General features: G+C 37.6%; 3 protein-coding genes across 3 annotated transcripts; 1 reads left to right on the top strand and 2 right to left on the bottom strand.

Moving 5' to 3' along the window:
* Positions 1 to 3359: 3359 nt before the first annotated feature.
* LOC103949073 (probable purine permease 5) lies at positions 3360 to 5771 on the top strand. The gene is given in 5 exon segments (XM_009360170.3): positions 3360 to 3491; positions 4577 to 4728; positions 4730 to 4930; positions 4932 to 5588; positions 5590 to 5771. Coding segments are annotated over 5 exon segments (1098 nt in total). The 5' UTR covers positions 3360 to 3469; the 3' UTR covers positions 5656 to 5771.
* A 375-nt stretch (positions 5772 to 6146) lies between these two features.
* Positions 6147 to 8120, bottom strand: LOC103949074 (eukaryotic translation initiation factor 5A-2). The gene is made up of 5 exons (XM_009360171.3): positions 7907 to 8120; positions 7153 to 7275; positions 6981 to 7037; positions 6626 to 6700; positions 6147 to 6506 (listed from the first exon to the last, which is right to left on the bottom strand). Exons 1-5 carry the CDS (start codon positions 8027 to 8029, stop codon positions 6402 to 6404), a joined length of 483 nt encoding a protein of 160 aa, XP_009358446.1. The 5' UTR covers positions 8030 to 8120; the 3' UTR covers positions 6147 to 6401.
* Positions 8121 to 12072: 3952 nt separating this feature from the next.
* On the bottom strand, positions 12073 to 15577 carry LOC103949075 (probable LRR receptor-like serine/threonine-protein kinase At2g24230). The gene is given in 4 exon segments (XM_048584293.1): positions 12073 to 13376; positions 13378 to 13581; positions 13583 to 15111; positions 15202 to 15577. Coding segments are annotated over 3 exon segments (2583 nt in total). The 5' UTR covers positions 14942 to 15111; positions 15202 to 15577; the 3' UTR covers positions 12073 to 12356.
* Positions 15578 to 16523: the final 946 nt, after the last annotated feature.

Consider the following 16523-nt stretch of genomic DNA (forward strand, 5'->3'; position numbering starts at 1 on the left):
TCGATATGAAAATTTATGGAAATATCAAAATGGATATCGGCTGTCTTTGATGAAAATTTGGAATGGGATGGGTATATCAACTCATTCAAATTTAAGTCAAAATTGAAAAAAATTTCTCAAAAAATTCAAAAGTTTGACATTTGCTATGGTTTCTGACAAAATTTTTGTAATGAGAAGTAAATATTATCGAATATTCATTGATTGTCCTTCCCCTTTTTTCCATATCAATCTTTGATTGTTCAAATATTTCGATGAAAATATCGACAGCATAAATATTTTAACCCTAATAACGATACATAAAATATTTGGAATACTGATTTAGCGTGTTGCTCGCATATAAATTTCTCTTCGTCAACAAAAGAATGGACGTTTCGATATTTTGCAACCATAGATATTCTTTTGAAAATCTATGTAATATGCCCTAGCTAGGAACAAAAAATGTATAGGTTTATAGTGCTTTACTTTTAGGATAATGATATGGGATGTGTTATCCACACATATCTTTTTACTTCTCACACACACCCTATTAATTTCTGTCATTTGATATTCTTCAATTTATCCGATCATACGACTGAAAAATTAGAAGGTATATGAAAAGTAAAAAGAGATGTGTGGATATCACATTTGTAATAATATAAAAAGAATGGTTGATAAAGTGTTGTCTCGGCTAATTCGTCTCTAATATATATATATTTTTAAATAACGAATCTGAATGTTGATGAAGTGCTCTCTCGCCAAAAATTACCTTATCTTTCTGATTAAATTGTAAGAACATTGAAGCTAGTTAAAAAAATTGTGAGCAAATCAATATCAAGTTACCGAATCCGAATGTGTATATTCTGAATTAAAAGGTGTGGTTGTGAAATATTGGTACCAAGTCAAAAAAGTAAAAAGTGAATGGCAATGTGCTTTATTCTATCATCTTATTGAGAATATTTAGGGCAAGTCCACCCTACCCAATTGCCAAAACAATTGGACAATTGAATCCCCTAGAACCCCGATAACCATCCCCATCCCAGCCCAATCAGTTGGGCCAAGACTGCCTAACCAGGAGATTCTGGCCCGACCCAGCACCAGAGTGGTCTGACGTCAATCACGTTAAAAAAAAGTTGGAAACAGATTTGCCTTTGTGAAACCGCCGCCCTGTGAAATGCATCCTGAATTGCCTTTTCGACTTCATCGACGGAACCAGCCACGACACCTTTTAGGACTTTGGCGCCTTATGGACAGACCTGTAAAATGATCTGGTTTATTGGATTTGGATCAGGTTTAACCCGACCCATTAAGTTAACGGGTTATCCGAACTTAATCCGTTAAGTTAACGGGTCATCCAAACTCGACCCGTTAAGCTATCGGATCATTCGTTTCACCCGTTAACAATTATTATTATTATTTTTTTTTTTTGCATAGAGTTTATTTTTTGTTATTAAAACTTGACTAAAATTACTAAAATATCCTCAACTAACGGGTGCTAACAGGTTTAACGGGTTGTTAACGGGTTCACCCGTTAAGCATTCACCCAAATACTAATATTAACGGGTTGGGTTCAAAATGTCAGATCTACTTATGGGTGGGGTTATACACTCTTCTTTTTACCTTTTTCATTTCTTTCAATTTCGACATTTGAGTTAATGAATTGAAAAATATTAAATGATAGAAATTAACAAGAGATATGTGAGGGATAAATATTTAAATCGGTGTGTAGATAACACCACACATAATTATTTGTTTCCAGACTTTCTGGTTATGGAAAAACTCTAAACGCAACTCTACCACTTTACCAAAATTTTGATTAAAAGCTTCCAATTAAACTGCTTTGGATTAAAGATTAAAGTTTTAAGGGAGATTCTTGCTAGAAAGTTAATATTGCCAATAACAGAATCAAACAGATACAATGGTGGTGCTTTGCTTACTGAAAAATTGGTAATGTGCCCAATACTGTGTGTGGAACAAAACTTACGTGCCCAGAAATTTCTACTTCTTGTGTCTACAACATTCAACATTTGAAAGATTGTAGACTCGAGAGTGAGTTTAAGGTGGATTAAGAGGGTGTCGGGAGCATAAAATTTGTGAACTTTTTTACAAGTTGAGGTGGATTACAACACATGAGAGCTCCTTTTAAGGTCCGTCTCTCCTACTAATCCCATGAAGTGATCTAATGAGTGATGTAAACAAGAGAATTTACATAGTAAATCTTTTGTGTTTGTGGTGCCATTGTACTTAACAGCATTGATTTCTAATTAATTCACACATTATTAATGTAATGATCATAATGTACTTATGAGTTCACTAACAAAATAATTTCATAAAGGTTGTATAATTATGACAGCTCTCACGCTGTAGTGAAATTAGGTGGGGATAAAATATAGAGACAGCTCATGCTTTTGGTTGGGGTACCCCAACACAATTTTTTCTCCACTTTGAATTTCAAATCGCGTAGATTAAAAATTAAGATTATTAACTTATTTGTTGCAAACAAATAAGGTACAGAGCAAGCCTAAACTTAAACTAATAAGCACAAGAGATGGTATCGGGGGGCTGGGTGGGCCTGGAGGTGCCCTTCTTCTCCGCCTCCAATAGGTTCCACCTGTGTGGCTTAAATTTCGGGGAGACTAGCGCATCAACCCGGCGCTCCACCACGCCCTCCCACGTAAATCTTAGTTTTGATCCAAGAGGGAATCAAACCACGACTATTTAATGGGAGTAATTTTCATGGCATGAGTAAAAAACAACCGCAACATTAAGTGCCAATAATATTACAGACATGAAACACCACATTGATGGCGTAGACAATAGAACTCTCGCTATCACCCTCATCATGTCAATTGAAGATGCTCTCGACTCATTTTCCAACTTCGGGTTCGAGAGATGAACGGTTCTTCAAATGGTTCACGCGACGAGGATAGAGGGAGGCAAAGGGGCTACGAAATCAGTATTAGACATGCAAGTTAAACGTGAATGAACACAACTCAATGAAACACTGACAAATGCCCGGCTTGGCACCGGGTGCTGAATAAGCATGGGGGGAGAGGGAATGGTTGGTGAGGGAGGGGGAAACTGAAAATTTCCTCAAAAATTCAGATCATTTCATGGGACTTTCCTTTTTAGATGGGCACGTGGGCTAGCAAATTTTGGGGCTAGTTTACGAGGAATGCTAAGTACACTTTCTAAAAAATAAGACTCACGGATTGTCTAACATTTCGTACATTTTACGTAAGTTATTAAAATGTTTATATGAAAATTGACGTTCAAATATAAGATATTCTAAGAAAGGGCTGAATATCCAAACACGTGTCCTGTCGTTGTCCAATCAAACATATAATAAAACAAATTAAATAATAGAAGATATTCCTTCACAGCTCACAAGGAGTCAGAACTCAGAATACAAAACGTACGCCATTTCAATTTCCAACCTATCCCAGAATCAAAGGTATGCGATATGCATGGTCCTGGCTGTGAATCGTAACTAATGCAGCCGCTGCTACAGTCGGGTCAGTCGCTAATCACTCCACTTTTACTTCATTTTTTTCTGGTTTTTTAAAAAATATATTGTATTCGATTTGGTGTTGATTGGTTGCTGGGAAAAATGCATGACCGAAATTAAATAATTTAATCAAAAATTTCATTTTGTTTGTGTGTGTAAAACTTAAGAGAATTGGAATTGGATTGACTAGAAATAGCTAATTACTGTGAAGAAAGTGTGTAAATTGCTGAGTGGAAATTACCCAAATTTGGAGTTATATTTGGTCATCCGAAGTTCAAATCTTTCAGCTGAACAGCTTGAAATTGAGTAAAGGGTAGGCCTCTTTCTGCTCCTGCAGTGGAATCAGCTGCTTCAACTAGTATGTTTTCTGCATTAGAACCACCTGCCATAGTTGTAGATTAAAAGAATACAAGACGAGAAGGCTTTCGTTTTATGGATATGCATAAGCTCGGAAATCGGGTTTATTCCTGTAAATTTTAGTTGGTTTGCTTTGAATTTTTGTGTAGAGATTTTGTTTGGTACAGGTATTGTATTTGGTTTCTTTACTGCAGTCTGCAGAAAGACGGTTTGGATGTAGTTTGCTTTTGGTTTTGGTTCCTAATTTCTTTTTGAGTTCGGTTTGGCCTCAGGAGATAGGTGTCGCGTGAACTTGGTTATTGAACATTCAAACTTGAGGGTCCGTCTGATAACCATTTCATTTCGCTTGTTCTTTTCTCTACTCTCCTATTGCATTTTCCCCTCCACCCTCATTTCTCTTGTTTCTCTACATCTGTGTGGCATAGTCACTTTCATGGTAGATTCAGTGTTGTCCATTCACTGCGTATATTTATCGCAGCGAGTAATCTTCCTTTTCGCGGAACAGAAAGAGATGTGGTTAATTTGAAAGTTTGAAACCATGGTTTTTGCACGGTTTAAAGGATTACGAGCATGTACATTCTGTGGGGACTAAAATCCCAAGATTTAAGTTTGGATGCAAGATTTCATTCCCCCTTTTTAATGAAGTTTTGATTGAGTTTTTCACTGTGAATTCCTTGATAGTCGTTTAATGAGTTTAGTATGCATTTAATTCTCATGATCGTGAATTCATGTCAGGGGAAAGAATGGAGGAGGAATCGCCAAAACCTCCCCTTTCATTATGGGGCCGGGTTTCTGCCTTTCAGACAAGGGCTTGGGAAGCATACAAAAGCAAGCCAATCTCGCATTGGATTCTCCTTGTCCTTAGCAGTGGGGGCATGCTTATAGCAGTTTCCTGCATCGAGTCTTCTTTCTCGTGTGTATTATGCCAATGGAGGCACTAGCAAGTGGATCATTTCATGGGTTGCCGTAGCAGGGTGGCCTCTGACTGCTTTAATCTTATTGCCTACGTACTTCGTCTGCAAAACGACCCCTACTCCCCTGAATATAAAACTTACTGTTTCTTATATTGTGCTAGGTCTACTAAGCGCCTGCTGACAATCTCATGTATGCTTATGCATATGCTTACCTTCCAGCATCTACCGCTTCTCTTCTTGCATCATCATCTCTAGTATTTTCTGCATTATTTGGGCACCTACTTGTGAACAACAAACTTAATGCAGCGATAGTAAACGCTATTTTTATCATTACAGCTGCTATGACCATCATTGCTCTGGATTCAGATTCAGACAGATATGGAAATGTAACTGATAAGCAATACATTCTGGGATTTGTGTGGGATATTTTAGGATCAGCACTCCACGGGCTTATTTTCGCTCTTTCAGAGCTGGTTTTCGTGAAGCTACTTGGTAGAAGGTCCTTCCATGTTGTGTTGGAGCAGCAAGTCATGGTTTCTTTCTTTGCTTTTGTGTTCACCACTATCGGAGTAATCGTGAATAAGGACTTTCAGGGAATGAAAAACGAGGCCGGAATTTTCAAGGGCGGTAAGTCTGCTTATTACCTTGTTCTCATTTGGAGTGTCATCAGTTTCCAGTTAGGGGTATTAGGGGCTACTGCTGTGCTTTTCTTATCTTCCACCGTTCTCGCCGGTGTGCTGAACGCAGTAAGGGTTCCCCTCACCAGCATCGCAGCTGTCATATTGTTAAACGACCCGATGAGTGGGTTGAAGATCCTCTCTCTGATTGTTACAGTTTTGGGGCTTTGGCTGCTACATCTATGGCAGTTCCTCTGCATCTTCAAGTAGAAATTCCTCCTGATATTTTGTTTTCTGGTTCATTTGGGTTTATATGTTTATCATATCCTAACGTAGTGAATTACTTGGTTATCATACATATTCCTTCCCAATGATATAAGGATATACTTTTTAAATGTATAGCTCTGCTTTTGTCTCGTAATTTTACTTAAACAGGCCGGGACTAGGTATCCGCAAAATATACGGTGAAGATTGTTTAAAAAATCGGACTACATGTATCAGCGTTTGCAAAGGATTCTTCTCGACAATCGTAATCACGAGTATCAATCTAGTGTCTGCATCCATATGATCCAATATATCTAATAAGTCGCACTATACGTCAATCCACAACGAGTGAAAATAAGCACGAACCAGTGATGTCATAAAATTGTCAGTGAAACAGAAATTCAACTCTTGCGAAGAAAAAAAGGAAGACAGTAACAACGATTCAACATGTGTAGCATCAGCAAACAAAACAAAGCATCCGAAACATTGGAACATAAACCTTAACAATGATTAAACATAAAAATATCTTTCTTTTGTTGGAAAAAAAAAAAACAGAGAAATAGTATCATAGATATGCAGCAAGCTCCCTTTGCCAAGGGATCCGGCAGCTATAAATCTTTTGCGTCATCACTTTTACAAGCTTGGCAAGATAAAACACCATTTAAAATAAACGTTCATTGCACAGATAATATGGTTCCACCAAAGAAAAAAGTAAAAGCAAAGAACGTCTTGCCATCAGCTAGAGCTACTGCTACAGCATCATGCTTAATTCTTCGGACCAATGTCCTTGAGGGCACAGATCTGCTCCTCACCCATGGCAGACATGACAGTCACCACAAGATCCTTTCCATCATTAAACCCGTCCTTGATCTATAAAAAAACAGAAAATGAAAAGCTTTAGTTGAATACGAAGAAAAGAGATGCAAATTACAATAAACCACCTACGGTAAATGAGTTTTTTTTTTTTTTTTGCTTGATGAGATAGATACCTGGGTAAGCAGACTGTCGTCAGTGGGAAGCCTCAGATCATCCTTGGTGTTTCCATTTTCAGTCAAAAGACTCACCTACAACATGTCGAACTCCAGTTAGAGCAAACAAAATGGAAGAAATGCATGTCACAAGAAATATATAACCGTTAACATAACACAAACAGAGAAGAAAATTATCATGAAACTCCCAGATAAATTCATGCGTCAAAATCTCAAATAATAGATGATTCTACTGTCGTAATGTGCACGAGTTTGCTTCTTTTGGTATCATCATTACCATCGAAGCACACATAAATTCACATAACAATCAAAATTTCTGATGACATACTTGGAACTAATTGTCAAGAAAACTTACAAAGCCATCCTCAGAGATATCAATCAGCTGGTAGTCAGTACGGTTGACATGGGGAACCTGAAAAAGCAATGATAAATAAGCGGAGAATGAATGATCCAACTTAAAACCAGGAAATACAACACGTACAAAGATACACAATTTCACGAAAGACAAATTTAGAGAAAGCAATTACATCACAATTGTGGGACGAAGGAACAATATCTTCAAGCTTCTTTCCATTGAAAATATCAATTGCAACAAAGTGACACTTAGCGTGACCGTGCTTTCCAGTTTTGGAGGTGGAGACTTCAACAACCTGTAATGAGAGCAAACATGATTTTAACTGAGAATGGATTAATCAAATAAATCCTTCACATAGAAATGATATACAAGGATGATGAGCGATAGAACTTCGGTTTTAGCACAAAAAACTTTAGATCTCAATAAGGACCAGTTGTAATCGTGTACTGAGTGTGTGCGTTTGTGCTAAGCCCCAACACAACAAATCTAGACCTAGACAAAGATGCCATGGATTTAATTGCCAGCCGTAATAATTGTAGCAAACGAATGCGCAATACTACTATGTGTGCTAAGTGATAAGTCGATTGCGTCCAGAAGATTCGTTACTGACTACTCCCTCTGAGTACCAGCACCAGCATGAGAGCCAAACAGTAACAACAACAAATTAAAAAACACTAAACTCCCACCAACGAAATTGCAATCCTTTCTGATTCAACAACATCAACACCAGTAACAACACAACAATGAGATCATGAATAATCAAATACCAAAACCAAATCAACAAAATACACAGCAAAGCAAACATATTCAATCAAAACTCGAAACCCCACCAAAGATCTGGCGAAACCACAAAACCCAGATGAATTTTGACCTAAAAACCCGGAAAAATTGCATCTCGAATTCGAAAAATTAGGGAAGAACTTAACCTTGCAAGGTCTGGCCTTGATGACGATGTAGCCATTCTTGCGGATGGTACCAGCCTGCTGGGGATAGGTCTTCGATGCGCCGGCGTCGGCCTTGGATTCGAACTGGTGCTCCTCGTCCGACATCTCTCTGCCTCCGAACTTGATGAGCGAGCTTCTCTGTCCCTCTTGGGTTTTCTCTTTGTTTCTGCTAAAACAACGAAAGAGGGCGACTTCTGGTTTCGGGACTGCAACCGGCTCTATATTCCAAGGCTTCTAGGTCATCTGTTAACCATGGTTAGTCAGATCGATTCTCTACCGTTGGATCTGTTATAAACTTATCCAAATAGAATAGAAGAAAGAGAAGGTTATCCATCCCTTTCTTTTTTATTATTTTTTTTCTCATCAATTTTCTTATTTTATTTTTTTAAATGAATCATAAATATATGTTTGGATTAATTTATATGAGTTTTAACGAAAAGTTCACGGTCTTGTTCACTTTAACAAAAAACAACATTTTTACATTAAAAGGTCAATCATGGTACTATTCACTTTACCCTTTATTTTGTCCTTATCATTAAAACTCAAAATTTTCAAGACATTTTCATTAGTTTTTCTTTGTTTTATTCACACATTATATTTTGTTGACTACCTCATACGTACTTGATAAACCTTACTTTTACTTTTTGAATTAAAATTTATCTTAATGCACCCCACATTTTTTCCAATACAACCCTCACACCTACACTCTCAATATACACCTCACACTCAAACTCTTTATCAACATCTGGGGTTATGTCAATTGAGTGTTTAGTTTTCTATCAGTTAGAGATTTTAAATTTCATATTTGAAGAAATTGGATCAAAAGCATCCAATGCAAACCAAGCTTTGCTAAAAATAGAATATAACCTTTGCAATCTTAGCAAGTGAATTCAAAAGATTGTTCAAGAGAATTTTAGAAGTGTCCATCATCATCAAGCCATCACATTGAAGACTATTACTTCTATTGGCTCGAGTAAGAATCAATAATGTGAGGGTTATGACAAGTCACCCTAAGTTGGTTCATGAGGTTTTCAATGTTTATTTTTTGTATATGCCCAACAGGCAACAGTAAACTCCACCTATATCAAAAACAAACCCATTCATTTTCTCTGTAGAGATTTTAGCCAATCGAATGAACTATTATAAACATAAACTGATATGTGATAAATGACATTGCATTGAATTGTGTCGTTGAGTTCAACAGCGGATGAGAGTGGTTTCGAGAGCTTGAAGAAAATAATATACACTAAAAATGATTTGGAGGTGTATTCATAATCTTATGGGGCCTAAATAGTCTTTTTGTATTAGAGTATATAAATAATATTTTATGTGAGGTGCATTCAATAATATGTGGGATGCTAATAAAAACCCCATATGTTTTCATACAAATAAATAAACTAAAATTTTGTGAACTAAATAAATGATACGACTAAATACTTATAACGGCATATTTTTTAAATATGAGTATCAACAACAAATTGTTCACGACTAAATACTTATAATTTTTAGTACGGTTAACTGCATATTTTTTAAATATGAGTATCAACAATAAATTGTTCGCATTTATTGAATGTCTTTTAATAGTATAATTGTTTGCGGTCCATAAGTTTTACTGAAATTGCAATTAATCATACAGAAAAATATCATATAAATAAAAGTTAAATTTATTTACTTGATATAATTTTACTCGCCATCAAATTGTTGCAAAATAGTAGAATATGCCGCATAGTGGCGGAATATTTTATCACTATTAAATTCACCACATTTCTTATCACAGTTGAACTAAAACCCACTTGGTTGACTTTTTCGTGTTTTCCATATTTATACTTATTCATAATTATATATAATAAATAAAAAATCACAAGCTGATGATTCGGTAATAAAAAACGGATTACGATGCTTCATTCAAACTAAAAATCGAGCTCTCGGGTTCGCCGCACAACAGTACTATTCTAGAAGCCAAGACAACTCGTAATGATGCCTCCACTGCCAACTATTTGTGGTTTATCGGCGCCATAAATCATCTTATAAATATAAATAGGTCACTCTAAACGGTTCACGTCTCTCCTCTTTTAAAGGATGCCGTGTTGGACTTGGACCGAACTACAGATCATATGCCCATTACAACTCTTCATGGGCCCATCAATAGTTCCGACGAACAAAACCAATTAGTTAACCATACAAAAATGCCATATTTGCTTAGCTCCCATATTATTCCACAATATTTTCTTTTTCTTTGACCATAGAATTTTTGAAAATAAGAGATATAATCATTTATTGAATAAAATTAATTACAATGCTCGAGCAATATAATTTCGAAAATACAATTGGTTCTTCGATTTAATTTCAAGAGACATTGAAATACAAAATTTTCATAACGCTAAATACTGAGTAAAACTTCTATAATGATTGGTACGCACTGGACCGACCATGTTAAAGAAATGGGAAAACACTGTAGGTAAAACCTAAATTCGATGACAAAATACTTCATCATCATTATGAATTCTTTCGTATACCATTCCATTCCACTTTGAGTTTGAGGCTTAGGGTTTTAGAGATGGAAAGGTTATGCAAAAAGGTGTAAATGAAAGGGAGAAATTGTGTAGAATTATGCTACGGGTGCCATTGTGGCATGGCGTTCTATGTTAATGATACTATCATAAGGACAAAAATTTACACGTATATTGTATCATTAAAACAAGATATCACAGTTCGATATACTTCTGCTAATTAGAAGATATATCAATCATGAATATATGTGATTTATTTGGTGTCTCTCTCTGCGGCGGAGGACCACTTGTGTTATATTTGATATTGCATCTTCACGTGGAGTGACTGCAAGGGACCATTCCCTTGCTCAGAAAAAACTAAACTAAAACTAAAACTAAAACTAAAACATAAAAACCAAAGCCTATAAAAAAACAAAAACTACTTTGAGCCACTGACACTGTAGTTCTAGCGGTATTCATGTTATGTCTGCTTGTAAGTAAGAGGTTTTAAATTCGGCTCCAATAATGACAAATTTGACACAATTACTATTGCCCATGTTGTGGCTTAGCTTAACCTCCACCCCTAATGTTGTTGTCTCAGGAAAAGAAAAGAAAAACTTTAAAATTAAATCCTTAATATATTGTTAATTGTGGACCACTTTGTTGAATAATTGAATTGGTTCTCATGCATGTTTGCACATAGTGCGGTTAATTGAGTGTGAATTAGTCTATCTACTAAGCATGAATCAATTTTTTTTTTTAAAGGGACCCATTAGTGGTTTTGTCACGGTAGTCCACCTTCTTGGGAGTTGAGAGACTCACATAGACATTTCAGCCTCTCCTGGTTACTATCGTGTGATTCACCAGCATCAGAAATCTAATCCAAAACATACCATATAGAATATGGACTTAAAATTCGTTCCCAACTATTAGGTCATCTTGTAGTGGTTGCTAAGTATGAATCATTCGCATTTTGTTTTATGAAGAAACATGCGATCCTTTGCAAGTTATTATGACGAGGTTGGCACTTGGCAACTTGGCATGCATGCCATGCTGCTTCCAATTCTTCCTGTACGAAAAGTCCTAAATGAGTGTGATTTAGCCGATCTCCTAAACTAGTCTTAAAATTTAGACCCATTTGACGGAGTAACTGTCCATTGTAAACAGCAACATCTGATCCGGTAACAACACTCACGAAGCTGCAGTTTGGCACCGAGGGAAAGTACGCGATTTTCGTATATGTTGATGGACATCCCGTGTTAGCAAGCACATGTAGTTTTAATGTGTAGGGACGTACGTATATACATACACAGCCAGTAAATTTTGCTTTTGGTTTAACCATCGATGGTTGACGGTGGATAAGGTGGTCCAGGACATTACTGCGAGTGCCAGAACGAGCTAGCTCTCCTGGCTAGTCTGTGAGTCTCTGACTAACCACCGCTAGGTTCCCTACCGCTACAAGCATCCTGTTCGTGTGCATATAATACTGACAGACAGTAGCATATCGGACAGACAATGGAATGAATTCACCATCAATGTTCACGGCAGATGAGAGAAACACAAATCTTAAGTTCATAACTAATACGAAAGATCTCACATCGAAGGAACTAGTTTTGCTTTAGAGTTTAGTCTACAAGGCTTCTTATAGAACCAAGTTAGGAAATTCTTAATAAGGATAATGCAACATCTGATTAAATCAAACTCCTTTGTATACAATATACATTAAACTTCCATTTCATGTCACCAGCAATGAGAAACGAAAGGAAAGAGCGAGTGCACGACATCAAAATTCCAAACAGAATTTCCATGGTACTGTACAATTTCTCAAGGCAGAAAAAAAGAACCGACTATAACAGCCAACAAGAACAAGCTAATAAGTAGGAAAACAAAAGCTAAACCAAAAACACTCACATATTCCTTTTTTCAGCTCAATTTGTTCTTCATTAGTTACCTGTTTGCTCGATATCTTTAAGAAGTCCGACAATCTGATGCATGCTTGGTCGCTTTGAGGGAAGGTCAGCTGTGCACAGATATCCAATCTTCAGGGCCTCCTCCATTTGGTCATCTGGTCCTGTGTCACGAATTTTTGGATCAATAGCGCTCGACCCTTTGTTCTTTCTAATCAATCCTCTAACCCAGCTCACCAAGGTTGCATCCTTCTCCTCTGGATAGTCATCGCCAAATGGCTTCTTTGAAGTAATCAACTCAAAAAGAATAACTCCAAAGCAATACACATCAGATTTTGGTGTTGGAGAATCATACTCGGACTGAGAAAACTCTGGTGGCACATACCCTGGTGACCCTTGAGAGATCTCTTCATCTAGGCCACTGCCAAAAATCTTAGCCAGACCAAAATCAGATAATCTAGGCTCTAAGTTATAATCCAGATAGACACTACTAGCTTTAACGTCTCTATGAATAATCGGAGGTGAGCAACCGTGGTGTAGAAATGCCAGTGCTCTGGCAGTGCCAAGTGCAATCTTGTGACGGAACCTCCACGATGTTAACAACCCTTCAGAACCAACATTTTGAATGTCATTGTTGTCTTCCTGTTCCCAAGTATCTGTGCTCCAATCCTCTGTTGTTTGCAGTACCCCGAGCGGCAAGTCATGAAGCAAATTCTGTAGATTCCCGTTCTCCATGTAGTCATAGATGGCAATCCGTTGGTCCCCAGCCAAGCAATATCCAGTCAATGGAGCAAGATTAGGGTGTTTGATTCGACCGAGATACTCAAACTCCCTTGCAGCTTCCTGGTCTGTCATTGTAGAACCGTGGACCAAAACTTTCACCGCTACATGGATTCCACCCGGTAGAAATCCTCTATAAACTGGCCCGAATTTCCCTTCAGCCAAAAGGGTTCCTCGATCAAAGTTCAAAGTTGCAGATAAGAGGTCTGAGAATGTGAAATTCAACAATGGCTTCTCGAAAATCACTACAGGTACTGAATTTGCTTGCTTAACATCCTGCAACCCATGTTGTTGAATCCGTCTGGAAGGAAAAGGGGCCTGATACATGTTGCTCTTCCTTGTGTGAGGTTTGTTTTACCTCCCACATTCTGGTTTTCCTTCTGCAACCAACTGCTAGAAACAGCAAACCAGCAAGCAGGCATACCATTGAGAAGGTCAAAACCAAAGCAAGCTTTAGTCCCTTTTGCTGCCTAGCCTTATTGGATCGTAGCTCTAAAAAGGTCTGGTTTTGCTGCAATGGGACAGCTGTTTGTTGAACCAAAGAAAGATGCTTGGAGGGTTGCTTTGGAAATTTCAGAAGCACAAAGTGTCAAGTTATTGTAAGAGAAGTTGAACCTCTCCATCCAAGGGAGTTTCCCCAAGAGCGATGCAGGGATCTCTCCGCTTAAATTGTTGTTAGAAACATCAAAAACTTGGAGATTTCTCAAACTCAGCAATGGGATTCTGCCTATGAGATGGTTTTCAGAAAGATCAAGTGTGTTCAAGTTACTCAGCTGGGAAATTTCAGCAGGAATACGACCGGTAAGACTAGTTTTCGACAAGTTCAGGTACTCCAAACCCGAAAAAGTTTTCACATTTCTCCGGAATTCCTGCCTTGTAAAATTATTGTGGGCTAGATTAAGGTGTTTGAGATTCTGGGATTGAATCCAATCAAGTAAAATTTCTCCACCAAGCTGATTCTCAGACAAATCTAAATAAACCAAACGAGACCAATTGTAGCTAGCATTGAATTGTACCTTTGAAACGTGGCCTTCAAACCGATTCCTGCTCAGGTCTGCCACCTCCAGCAGCTCCTTAAACACTCCCATCACTGAACCCTGAAACACATTTCCTGAAATGTTCAGAGAAGTAATGGAATTCATCTCCGAAAAATCGGAGTCCCGGCCTTGAATCCCATTCCCAGCAAGGTTCAATACTTGGAGCTTAGGCAATGCAGCACCAAATCCATCTGGAAGAGAACCGTTTAAGCGATTCGACGAAAGGTCAATCCAAACCAGAGACTGACAACTCAAAATTCCTGATGGGATGCTCTTCTCAAACGAATTTCCATTGAGCTTAAGAACTCGCAGACTGGCAAGTGAGCTTATATCTGCAGGAATCTCACCAGAGAAATTGTTGTTGGAAACGTCGAGGGTTTCGAGCAGACCGAAGTTGCCAACGTTGTTAGGCAACGACCCGGAAATCCGGTTGTTGGAGAGAATAAGATGCTTGAGAGAACCTAGGCTCCACAAATCCGAAGGCAGACTGGTGATTTTGTTACTGCTAAGGTTTAAAGATTGGAGCTTTGAGAGCTTTCCGATGGTTGTGTCCGGAATCGGACCGGAGAGCTCCAAACCGGAAGCCTCAAATCCGATAACATTGTTGGATTCACAGAAAACTCCTTTCCACGAGCAAACAGGTGCAGAAAAGTTGTAGAGATTGGAAGAAGAAGATGAGGAAAAAGAACCCAATTTTTTCAAAAACTCAGAGACAAAGAACCCATCTGTGTTGGGCTGTTGGGAAGCTAATGGATTCAAAAGCAGGGAAAAAACTAATAGAGAAGCAAAGAAAATATAACCCATTTGGAAAAGTAGTGCAGCAGCGAAAAGGGTGTGAGAAAGTTTAAACCCTTCTTTCTCTCTCTATCACTTTCCCACTCTAGAACTTCAGAAGCAGCATTGCAGTAACATAAATGGTTCTGGGTCCATCTCAGAAGCACTTGCTTGGGGAATCTGCAGCTCCATTAAATCCACTGCACAGTGTAAAAGAGTGGGTTTTGGGTTTTGAAGAAGAGAAGATTGTTAGGCTAAAACTCCCAAAAAAAAAAAAACCAAGAACTTACATGCAGGATTTTGTTGGGTTTGCGGTCCTTGTTATCCTCCTAAGAAAATCCCCACAAAAGCACTGGGAAAATAAGCCAATGGGTGAAGCAGCACATGCAAATAACAAACTTATTGGGTTCTCAAAGAGTTGACGGTTTTCTGGGGTCTGGAGAGTGGGGGAATGTGAGCTCACCTTTGGTGGTTTTGCAGGTCCATGACCATGAAATCCTGCAGAAACAAACAACAAAAAAAGGAAGCAATTTTGTCTGTATGTGTGGAGAAGTAGAATATGTGAGCAGCAGGAGAGGAGGAGGAGGAGGAGGAGGAGGAGAAGGCTCTAGTTTTTGCTGCATATATTTCGTTTAAAACAAACAAACAAAGGAGGCTGTCATGTGATTTTAAACGAACTGAAAACAAGGACACCGTGAGGAGAGAGGGAGGGAGAGGGAGGGGAAGGAGGGTATATTGGGAATGAGAGATTTTTCAATGTGTCCGGAACATAGAGCGCAATATCGCATGTTATTGTATAATTGGAGACACGCTAGAAAGAAATAAAAAAATAATTCCTTCAATTGTACAATGATACGTGGCGTTCTACTATGTGTTCTGGACACACTAAAAAATCTATTAGTGGGAAAGAAGAAGGGGTAGACAGGAGTTTTAATGGAGGGAATTAAATATCTAGTATTTGGGTTGTGATGACAACTTTATGTTGGTGGGAATTCAGTGATGTTCTTCATGGAGTGTTGTTTTTTTTTTCATCATTCATTCTTCTTCTCTAATTAAAAGTTGGTTGATATCTTTATTTGATTGAATTCCAATTAGAAATTGGCAATTTGCTACTATAGAAGCTAATCACCATCTTTTAATAGTGTTCTGATTAGAATACTGCCAATTAATAGTGTATTATGTAGTGTTCTTATGCACTATGTGGTAATTATTTGTTTCTACACATAAAAACTTGAGTAGAAGTGTTCGATTACATTATTCGTAGAATAATTTTTACAAAAATACGAACACATGTATTTTGCCTTATTCGGTCTTATACCGGTTTTACTTTTAATAGCGTATAGACGTTAGTTTTTCATTTTGAAAAGTATCAATCTTTTGAAAACAAAATTTTTTGTTTTTGTTTTTAATCAAATTAGAACGGACAGTGCTAGTGCTATTCCCACACTTGTTTTTACTTGTTACATTACATTGTTAATTTTTTTGTCATCGATCTTCTTGAAATCATTCAATCTGAAGATCGAAAATTATAAAAAATATGTGATAAGTGAAAACAGATATGTGTATAACATTATCCACGAGAAATTATGACCCTTTCCCCAACTTTCCGTAA

Source organism: the organism of the source record quoted next, unplaced genomic scaffold (assembly GCF_019419815.1).
Source record: "Pyrus x bretschneideri cultivar Hongxiangsu unplaced genomic scaffold, Pyrus_bretschneideri_v1 Contig1, whole genome shotgun sequence".
Classification (NCBI taxonomy): Eukaryota; Viridiplantae; Streptophyta; class Magnoliopsida; order Rosales; family Rosaceae; genus Pyrus; species Pyrus x bretschneideri.

Coding starts and splice junctions, on each gene's coding strand:
- LOC103949074 (XM_009360171.3), bottom strand. CDS start 8,029: ATGTCGGACGAGGAGCACCAGTTCGAATCCAAGGCCGACGCCGGCGCA. Junction 7,276..7,906: donor TCAAGGCCAGACCTTGCAAG/GTTAAGTTCTTC, acceptor CTCTCATTACAG/GTTGTTGAAGTCTCCACCTC. Junction 6,701..6,980: donor ATATCTCTGAGGATGGCTTT/GTAAGTTTTCTT, acceptor GACATGTTGTAG/GTGAGTCTTTTGACTGAAAA.